At 39.1% G+C, this 11,582-nt stretch overlaps 1 protein-coding gene across 1 annotated transcript; it reads left to right on the forward strand.

The window, feature by feature from the left end:
* Nucleotides 1-1,940: 1,940 nt before the first annotated feature.
* Nucleotides 1,941-11,274, forward strand: LOC139725687 (MOB-like protein phocein). Its single transcript, XM_071636770.1, has 7 exons — nt 1,941-2,009; nt 4,220-4,282; nt 5,251-5,394; nt 6,259-6,345; nt 7,937-8,016; nt 9,925-10,036; nt 10,985-11,274. Exons 1-7 carry the CDS (start codon nt 1,953-1,955, stop codon nt 11,105-11,107), a joined length of 666 nt encoding a protein of 221 aa, XP_071492871.1. The 5' UTR covers nt 1,941-1,952; the 3' UTR covers nt 11,108-11,274.
* The last annotated feature ends 308 nt before the right edge of the window (nt 11,275-11,582 follow it).

The following is an 11,582-nucleotide window of genomic DNA, read 5'->3' on the forward strand; positions in this document are numbered from 1 at the left end:
ATCTACTACTTCAAAGCGTTCGGAAACCATGTTTAGATCCCCCATTGTGGAAACTCCTCTCTTGTTGATGGAAACTTATTACACTGTATCATTTCGGACCGCCAAATGTGGCAGTACAATGTATTATGCGCTAATTATCTGAAACTGAAACAAAACCCATTTATGAGGATCATGCCTACTATAATTATAGGCCTGCAAACTGCATTAAATGTTCGCAAATTGTTCAAACCAGACAGAACTTTGAACCGTATTGCCCTTGTCTGGGTTTTTACTTCTTCAATGTCATGAACGTTTTCCCCTAATCGATTTTTTTTCTGTGTTTCCCTCCGTTTGTGACTTTAGCAATAAAACCGTCACACGTGCTGTCTTATTTACAATGTATATCCTGTACAAGACCTATACATGCAAAGTATAGTTAAAGCAAGGTAGTGGGCTTGGCTGTTATTGGGTGGACGTGGCTATACACTCGGTGTGTTTGCGTTTACACTGGGGTTCTTTAGGTCAATAATGTCAGTCAGATAAATGTAGGCCGGAATACCAACAGTCATATCATATACGCCGTGCACTCGTCTGTGTCCCCAGCTGTCGTAACACCTTGGAAACAACACCTATAATAGCAGCAGCAGCAGCAGCAGCAGCAACAACAACAACAACAACAACAACAACAACAACAACAACAACAACAACAACAACAACAACAACAACAGTAACAACGATGAAACCGATATAATATAATTAATGTACATGTACAATAAATAATACCCAATGCACGGGAGATGATCCTCTACCAGAATGTTGCCATGTGCTTGTAAAGAACCAGAAGTCTGTAGGCCCTTTATACACTGTATTTTTATTCAATACTAGTACATTGGGAGGTGGGAGAGAGAGAGAGAGAGAGAGAGAGAGAGAGAGAGAGAGAGAGAGAGAGGAGGGGGTGGCATTTATGAAAAGACTACCAATTATGGTCAATGTAGGCCTAATAACATACATGTAGTATAGAACCTAATTAATGTGGACGCAAAAACAATAACAAGTAAAATCTTGTAAGAAAACTCTCCATTTTTTTTTAACTTAACTTACGAGTCAACTGAATAAGGAGAGGGGAAGAGAATTCATTTACATCTGGCAAAGAAAGATATATTTGGAACTTGAATGCTACATAATATCGGCGCAGTGACAAGCCACTGGCAATATCTGCAAATTATGACGTGATACCACGATCAATAACTATTGTCCTTTCCTTTGTTTTACTTGCATTTCATAGTGAAAATATTAGAGATTCCGAGAAAAAAAAATCACCACCCAACAAACAACAACAACTGCTACAACAGAGTACTCGCCTGTTTATACTAGAGACCGAAATGCTTATTTCATAATTGTTACAAGGACTTTTTTTTTCCTGTTCAATGTAGATACACAAGACATTGGCAGAATAGGAAAGAAATAAAATGAGAAGAAAATGAAATCTCTCTATGATGAACCTGTCCTTCTGCTTAAGGAGAGAGGAAAGAGTTCCTTATGTCCCCCCCCCCCCCCCCACTAATTTGCACAAAATAAATAAATCACTATTTCTTTTTTACTAATAATAGATTAAAATAATAAAGGTTATGCTAGGGTTCGATCTATGTCTCAAAAGGAAGTCTTCCCGTAAATGGCATAACCTTTATTTAGTTTATTACTAGTAAAAAAAAAAAAATAGTAATTTAGTGTGTGTGTGTGTGTGGGGGGGGGGGGGGGCGGGGACATAAGGAACTCTTTTCAGGAGAGATAATCCTTGTTTATGATTCTCCAGCACTAATAAACTTATTGTTTACAAAACTAATTCGGACACCAACAAGGCCCAAGGCCGCCCGGCGGTGCAAGACCTATGCACTGCATGCATGCAGCAGCCGTGCATAGACAGACGCCATCTATTGGTCAAAACATTATAACAATTTACTGTCACAACAATCATGGCGGAAAGTGAGATTGGAATTCTGCGGCGTATCCGCTCGGGAACCCGATCCGAGGTAAGGATTGCCCTCTTACATTTGCAGTACTTTGAATACAAGCCAATTTTAATAGAAATTTGATTTTCGACTAGTATATATCTCGTAAACATGGAAAATCCGTTCGTATTTAGTCCCGATCGATGTAGGATTGATTGGACCCCATCTGAATAGTCCCGTGTATCGAAATTCAGGTTTGTGAGGTCTCTTCAACATAAATCATGTTAGGGCGTGTCTTCAACATTTCTTTCCTACTTCTTCTTCCATGATAGCAACCACAATCAAGTTGCCGATTATCCTGTCACTTTCGGAAAGGTCTATGTTGCATTTGTGTGATGTAATTTATGGTTCCAGTTGTTGCAAAAGCAATCATCCAAATAATATGTCTAGCTCTATCTCTAATCTAACGACATAAGGTCATAACGTTAACATAGGGTATTGAGTATTTACTATTATTAGACACAACTAGAAGATCTAACAAGTTAGGCCTATTTGTTCAGACTCTAACCGCCGCAACAGCGACGCCAACACGTTACAGCGCCCGCCCCGCAACGGGGTTATGTAGACTTTAGATCTACAAAGCTGTTCTATCGTTGTTTAGATAATTCTAATCAGTTCGGGAAACCCACTCACAAGGGGGGCCCCTCCTTATAAGTAACCCGTCCCCCTTATAAGTAACCCCGTCCCCCTTATAAGTAACCCCCGGGGCACCCCTTATAAGGAGTCTCCACGCTTTTTTGCAATGCAACGCGAAAATGAAAGGACTGCGGCAATTCGCTTGATTATGTCCAAAAAGCTTCACAAGTTTCCTAGTTACTCACGAAATTTGGGCAAAATCGGTTTGAGGCATCATATCTAAAATCATGGATTTAAATGCGATGTCAAACGACCCATGCGAATGCTGAAATGCGAGCGATTTACTGGCGTGAGTGTCGCCAGGCGCGGCGGCGCGGCAATGCTTGAGTGCAGACGTGGCGACTGAGGAGGGGCCCCCCTTGTGAGTGGGTTTCCCGAACTGTAATGCAGTGCCAGTTAGTGTTATGTAAAGTTAGCCATTCCTTTTCAACAACTTTATTTTCCTACAATGCATCAATGCAATGGTAGTTTTTCTTCCTCCTTTCTCATCTTTGTTTTAATGCCAAAATGGCTTTAAAATCAATAACAAATTTACAATTGATTGGTGGGACTTCAGACTGAATGTAGGACAGGATCACAATCAGAAATTGCTACAATGCAGTCTGACTCTGAGTCTTGGTACATCAGGACATGACTTTGATTGGCAGCCAGTTATCCAGTCTATGTATTTTCATTGTTTATTTGTTTGGATATACCGTAGTTATGGGTAAACTTGGCCTAGCGGGTAAACTTGGCCCCCAATGCATGCATTACAAGTGGCCGAATTTACCCTTGGCCATACTTCAACTATCAATGGTATATACTAATAGCAAAATTGCAATATTAACAAAAGAAAACTGCCAGTCCCAAGGACCTAGCCTGGTGGCGAGGTGGTCCAGAGCTCAATTTAAGGTTATCTTCTGGTGGCCCAATTGGGAAACTAAATTCAACATGAAATTTTATGTATCTTTTTATGTTTGGCCACAGCATTTCTTTTTCACACCACCAAAAGATTTCAGTAGCCTGAAAGGCCCACCAGAGAAAATGTATCAAGCCCTGGGGGTGTTTCATCAACGTTTGTCAGCGCTGACAACTTGAATCACCATAGTAACAGTCAGTGACCAGAGCATCTCAGCCAATCAAAACCAAGGATTTTGCTGAAATTGTCAGCGCTGACAGTTGCCAATGCTGACAAACGTTGATGAAACACCCCCCTGATTGTATGACTGTACATCTCCTGAAATTGATTTAAACAATCAGACAAAATGAAGCATACATATTTTCAAGGCTTATTGTCAATGAAAATTATCTAGGAGGTATTGCCCTACAAGAGTTTGGATTGAGCTCCTCAATTTACCATTCTAAACATCATCATCATCATCATAATTATTATCTGTATTATCAATATTGTTCATCATTTGTGTTGAATAAATTACAACTACACTTACATGTCTCTGATGTGTGACTGTGATTTTACACTTTATCCTGTTAGTAGTGGACATTCTATTAGCCAATGTAGTGTACATACACTGTACAGGCTGTACTTGTGCTTGTACACTATGTTATTATAAATACACATTTCTTCATTGTTTTTCATTCATTTTGCATTATGGCAGGACTTTTTCTCATGGGAGGAGCAATCCTTTGATGAAATGGACAGTACCCTGGCTGTACAACAGGTTAGTGCCTTGCCCTGGATGTTCACTAAATAAACACAATTCATTTTTGCTATTACCTCCATGCCAATATCTACTTGGCACTATTTTGATGGATGTGTACCCGTAGCTTTTACTTTATTTATCATTAATTCTGTTTTAAAGAAGTGGACCTTTTAAGAAATGCCTTTTGGCATGAGGTGCACAAAAGGTGACTTTGTTTGAAATGAGAAGCAATAAACCATATTTGAAGATAAGAACAGTAACATTAAAGTAACATCTGAATGAAAGCTAGAATCTCTTATATAGCAAGAGCATCTGAAAGATTTTGAAATAAAAAGCAATAGACCATATTAGAAGTTCTAAAACAATGATAACATTAGGGTAACATGTGCATGAAAGCTAGGATTTTAATGTCAAGAACATCTGAAAGATGACTGAAATGTCTTGAACATAATGTAGAGGGAAAGGGAATAATGAGTCTTCTTTTCCTCTTGCCAAATTGAGGAGTTGATGAGTACCTTGAGCTGTAATTTTTCATCACGGATTTGTCCACTGTACAGTGTAGCTTGCAGTGCATGTGCCAAAATATAATAACAGCACAACACAACACAAAACAAAACAAAACAAAACATAACATAACAAAACAGAAACAAACATTGCTTTAAAAAAATGTACAGTGTAGCTGGGTTCATAAACAGTTCATCTGGCTCCATGCCGCAGTGTTTGTGCGTGGTCTGATCAACAGCTTTTCTTTCAAAAAGTGGGCAGCTGGATGTGTACAGACGAACTTGTCCTCATATATATGTACATAAGCATGTTAAAGTATTAGATATCATCATCTGACAAAGCATTAATATGTTCGTCAGTCAACTTTTGATGTTGAGATATTGTAGGGAGACATATTGTATTGCAACTGTGCATATATATATTTCAATTTGTTTTAAACTTGTGCTAAATATTTTGTATCCTGTGAATTCCTGCACAACCAGTACATTCAGCAGAGCATCCGTAAGGACATCAGCAACATTGATGGTATTCTCCACCCACCGGAGGGGCAGGATGAGGGGGTGTGGAAGTATGAGCACCTGAGGCAGTTCTGCCTCGAGCTCAATGGGCTTGCTGTGAAGCTCCAAGTAAGTCAACACATGTATCAGGTTTCAACTCTTCGTTTATAACGAGTACTATGATTGATGTTTATTTTTAATTTTTAATTTTTTTTATTTCACTTTCATATATTGATTGTGTAGCCACAACATGTGACCAACAGTCATATGACTTCTTGGACTTTGAAATTTTTGATTTTCTTGCTGGTATACATGTATACAGTTTGTTTACCTGGTACTGTATTCTATTTGAGGAAACTGGAATAGGTACTGTCCTGTTTTGACACCTCAGATATGATGTGATTTTGACTTTGATACATTTTACAAACACCCCAAAATTTTTACTTTGCTTAATACATTTCTAGATGAAACAAACTGTCCGTCAGTTGTGACAGACCTTCTGCAGTAAGTTAATACATTGTACATGCTTGAAGTAAAATGCATTTACAGCTAGCTGTATATTCATCAATTAAACTTGAGCATGAAGGAATGAATGTCTATACCACTGTTCATGTAGGTGCTGGATACAGGGTTAACCCTAATTGATTGTTATCAATGAAAGCAAAAAAAAAAATAAAAAAATAGTCTTGAAATTTGACTGAAAGCACAATTTGCATCGGAATTGTACACAGTATGAATTCACGTTTTTGAGCAATTTTTGGTCTGACATGCATGTGCATACAATGTATTTATGCATAACTTTGAAACCGCGTGCCTGAGCATTGCAAATTTGGTGTCAAAAGATGCGGGAAGACTCAAAAGAAAAAAGTAATGAAACATCACAGCAACATTTTGCGCAGAATGTCGAGGGGGGTCTCCCCGGCCTAGTTTGGGTTAAAGGCTTTATCACTCTATCACTGCTTTTTATCCATTGTATGTGTACTCTCATAACAGAAAGAATGCAATCCAGACACTTGCACCCAGATGACAGCTACAGAGCAGTGGATCTTCCTATGTGCCGCTCACAAGACTCCGAAGGAGGTAAGCATTCATACTGCAGTTTCAGATACAACATTTGCAATTTCCCTCTGTATATAGGTATTCAAAGTACTTTCTTTCACAATCCTCTGGCAATTTCAGCATCCTACAGTGTATGCGGTGTTTGACTGTTTGCATGTCACAATGTAAACCCCCAGTGTGCCACATTCTTCTGAGATTGCAGCATTTTAGTGCTCCTGGAAAAAAAACCCACAAAAACTTAGTTTTCAAATCCATTTAATTAAATTCATAAAAGCGTATTGCTAGAAATGCAGCACAGCATAGTTGTAGACAAAATTGCAAGCTTTGCTGTAATATATGCGTAGATTTTTTTGACAGAGCAGCAGCTAGATTTCCTGCACATGGCTAGTATTCAAAACTACCCCAAAGCAGAATGCAAAATCATGGTCTTGGTCATTATTACACCATGCAGCTGTGCTGTGGTATTGGTCTGAGAGATAAAGCTCCACAGGAAGATGAGAATCTGCTTGGAAAATCCCTATGGATCACCGCACACTACAAGCTATATGTATGAGGAATGGAATCTTGTACTAGTATTACGCTTTGAATGGACTGTGGCATGTTGCGATTGATTCATCCATCGGTTTGTGTGCGATTGTGCGTTTGTGCAATATATGCAAAGTTTGCATGCGAGCGTGGCACGCAGAGAGTTAAGTATAGGCTCAACATGAATGTATTGAAAGGGATGATAAAAATACATTGTACATGTATGAGGGAATGGGCCTTGTAAAGGATTACAGATGGCACAGTGGGACGTTTGTAAAGGCTCGAGATGAAGTCACAAGGCTTGTCTTCTTTTCAAATGTGTCCAGCATTCCAGACAGTCTGTCCTTTGCTATTCCTGATGGCGAATTCTGTAATTGTCATTCTTTGCACTGATGTGTCTATATATAAAAACAAAACAAAACAAAACAAAGCACAACAAAAACCCTTTCACCTTGCTGTTTTATCTGGGTCTTGTAAACAGTGATAGACAGTGTGTTACTTTTACTGTATTCCATTTACATATAGTGTGTTGATTAGATAGTGCATGTTTATTATCAACTGGAGCACTTATCATTGTTATGACTTTACTCTCGATTTTCTCTATCCTTTATAGTATTACTGTCTTTTATTTACCATTTTAAAAATATTGAATATAAGTTTTACATTACAGGCATTCTTACATAATATACATCATAATGAAATTATGTTTTTGTCATCTGGTACATCTTACTGTTGAATGCAGTGAAAGTATTATTTATTTCAGCATTGAGGTACAGAGTTACTTTGATAGATAATCAAATATGGTAAAAGTGGACATTTTCGCGGTGTTGAAATTTTCGTGCACTTCATGCAACCAGAAGCTGGTGCGAAAATAAAAGCATGCAAATATTTTTGCGTGCCATATGTTTCAGTAGTTTAAGTCTTGATTCCGCGGAATTAATAACACGCGAAACTCTTCTTACCCAGCCAAGCGCAAAAAACTAGTCGCACAAAAATATCCACTTTTACAGTAATGTGACATGGCGTAAGCAGATGCCAAGCAACAGGAATGAACCTGATGATTGCTATCTGTAAATTTGTCTTGCAGTGTCCTGCGATTGACTACACCAGACACACTCTGGATGGGGCGGCCTGCCTCCTAAACAGCAACAAGTACTTCCCGAGTCGGTAAGTAATGTTTGTATGATAAAATGGCAATTTGCTTATCACCTCCAACAGGCTAAAAGTGCTTGTGGAGTTGACGAGCAGTTCTTAATTGCTGGCTTCACTCCAGCATCAACATCTTTGTAGTGACTACCCATTGGCTCTTCTGGTGTACACTGTAGCAAAGTGTAAAATTAGATTTGAAAGATTAAAGTCTTTCTGGACAGCTGTTGCTGTATGCCATGATTTGGCTTGTGACAATAATTACCACGTTTGGCTTTTTCAGGGTGACAAGTTCACCCAAATATTCATGTGGAGTGAGTGTATGCAGCAATACTAGTAGAACATATCAGTGAAAGCTTGAGGAAAATCGGACAATCCATTCAAAAGTTAAGAATTTTCAAAGCTTCTGCACAGCCATCTGTGTATGGGAAGACTACTACAGTTTGTGATGTCAGGTGTGTACAATGATATAAAGAAAAGAAAATATAAAGCAAAAATATGATGCTGTAAAAAAACAACAACAGAGAGTGCCAAGTGAGAGTGCAGCTTTTAAACTGTCTGTGAGTCATATGACATGGTGTTCCATTAGGAAATAGACATTGCGGTCACATGATGGTAACATCCATGGTGTAGAATTCTCTGTACGTGTGAGTGCACATGAAGACACATTATGTTTGTGTATTTTTCAGTTGGATTAAAAGGGACAACTTCCTTTGTTGTAGAATACTTTTTAGCTGTTGTACTTACTGAAGCTTGAGAAGAGCCTTTGTAAATACTAGATTTAGGTGGAGAAGTAGAATTAGGTGTGTAGGTTTGATACATAAGATATTTCAACAGTTTGTAACATGGAAATGATTCTATGGTTTCGTCAGTTTTACAATTTGGCAAGCCATCTTGTAGATTCATAATGCTCCTCCAGATCCACTCACAAGTTGAGGATTAACTCTCAGTGTTAAATAAGTAGGAATACATGTATGACTAAATATGCACAGGTGAATTAGGAACATACTTAACCTTTTGTGTGCTTTGAGAGCTGATTGGCTCAGAAAACACCATAGCATGGTATACAGATAGTAAATGGTCATGAGTGAGATGGGACAATATTTTGCACGAGGTGAAAGATAGAGGTGCTCTATTTGATGAGGCAAAGCTGAGTTGAATAGTGCGCCTCATCTTTCCTTGAGTGGCAACCATTTTCCCTGAAAGGCGACTGAGTAGCACAGTTACAGTTAGCCGTGGACACGTACAGTGTACATGGAGCTGATCACTTGAAGTTGTTTACAAAACTGAGTGACAAACTATCTTCAAATGGTTGAGTGCACCCGGCAAATGTTTGTTTATTGAGACATCAGAGCCGTGCGATGGCGCAAAAACTTTGAGTCAACGGTGAGTTTAGCATGGGAGTCAATGGAAATCGGTGACGTCAGCCATGCGATATCCATTTTTGCTGGCACCAAATCGCACGACTGACAAAGACAGTGTGCGATGGTATTGTACTTCAACTACATGTCACATGATGGGGCAATCAACCGGGTGCTGTTCGTTATTCCGAAGGTTCGCTATTCTGAAGGTTCGTTATTCCGAAGGGTCGTTAATCCGACACACGCAAATTCCCTATACCTAGTGGTTCGTTAATCCGAAAATGAAAAAGGGTTCATTAATCCGAAAATTTGTGGCGTTATTCCGAAGGTTCGTTACTCCGAAGATTGGTTAATCCGAAAATGAAATTCGAAACAATGAACCTTCGGAATAAAGAATCTTAGGAATAAAGAGCCTTCGGAATAACGAACCTTCGGAATAACGAGCTGTAACCCAATCAACCAATGGGATAGCTACATTCTTTTTAGCTGTTGTATGATACTATCCAAAGTACCCAGTACTGAAATGGTTAATGCTTGTAGACTAATGCATGCATCAATATTTTGGCAGGGTGAGCATCAAGGAGTCATCGGTAGCCAAGCTTGGTTCAGTCTGCAGACGCATCTACAGGATATTCTCCCATGCCTACTTCCACCATAGAACCCTCTTTGACGAGTATGAGGTAAGTCCGTGTAGAGGAAGGACGTAGCAAAAATGTTTTTGTACACTCTCATTGGTTCTATGATGTTTCATGTGTACAATCTGCACCATTCTAGTGGAGAATGTACTAAAAGACGCTTAAAAGAACAAAGCTTATGAAACACCACCTACAAAAATGTTCCTATGTGCTGCACTTTTCATTTATGTCAGTAGTGTATTGAATGTCAACTTTTTGCTCCGGTTGAAGGTGGCAAGCAAACACCATGTTTGAACTTCCAACCATTACATTAAAGGACAAGTTCACCTTCATTGACATGTGGGTTGAGTGAATGTAGCAATAATAGTAGAACACAACAATGAGAGTTTGAGGAAAATCGGACAATCCGTTCAAAAGTTATGAATTTTTGAAGTTTCTGCTCAGTTACGGCTGGATGAGAAGACTACTATAGCTTGTGATGTTGTATGTGTACAACGATATGAAGAAAGTATAAAGAAAATTCAAGATATTCTCACTTTTCTCACATAACAAAAGAACACTCGACTTCTCTCTTTCAGAAGTCAGGGGGAATAATATTACCCTTAACATACATCAGTAACAAGTCAAAGAAATGTGCACTTTATTCAAAAAGCCAAGTTTTGTGAAATTCTCTTTTTATTTTCCTTATATCATTATTCGCATGTGACATCATACACTGTGATTGCGCAGATACTTTGAAAATTCATAACTTTTGAACGGATTGTCGGATTTCCCCCAATCTTTCACTGATGTCTTCAACTAATATTGTTGTATTCACTCAATCCACATGTATATGAAGGTGAACCTGTCCTTTAAGTTAGAAAGTGACCACACTTTGATCACCTGGCTAGTGTTGTTGTAATCTAGTTCTTTTAAATTCATTACATGCAAGCGTCATTATTCTCTCTTTCCCTCCTCCCCTCCCCTGACCCCCCCCCCCCCCCCCATATTTAGAATGAGACTTTCCTCTGCCGCCGCTTCACAACGTTCGTTACCAAGTACAACCTGATGCCCAAGGACAACCTCATCGTTCCCATTCTGGAGGATAGTCAGTCGACCACCGAGAGCGAAGCGTGATGACCGCTTCAGTCCAACCCCACCCCACCCCCCCTGTCATAGCCCCCTCTGGACAGAGGGTCTCCTCTTGGTCATCTCAGCACTGACAAATAGTTTTGTCACATTGCTTAATATCTCTTTATGTGCCAAGATGTAAAACCCCTGGGCCTCATTTCATAAAAAGTTAATATGATAGCAACTCATGCTGGAGTGGCAATTGTCATGGTAATGACAAAAATCCAGCTTCCTGATTGGCTGTTGCTATGGGAAGTTGCCATTCCAGCAAGAGTTGACATCCTAACGTCTTTTATGAAACGGAGCCCTGGTGTGCCACAGTATTCTGAGATAGCAATCCATGAGTGCTTTTGGGTTTTTCAAAGCCATGTAACTCTTTATAGAAGCATTTATTCTAGAAATGCAGTACGATAAAGTTGTAGAGAAAACTGCAGGCTTTGCCATGGTGTGAATTTTACGACAAGAGTATGGCTATGAAGCT

Source organism: Diadema antillarum, unplaced genomic scaffold (genome assembly GCF_040938485.1).
Source record: "Diadema antillarum isolate AM-2024a unplaced genomic scaffold, OU_Dant_1.0 seq00000054_RagTag, whole genome shotgun sequence".
Taxonomy (NCBI): domain Eukaryota; kingdom Metazoa; phylum Echinodermata; class Echinoidea; order Diadematoida; family Diadematidae; genus Diadema; species Diadema antillarum.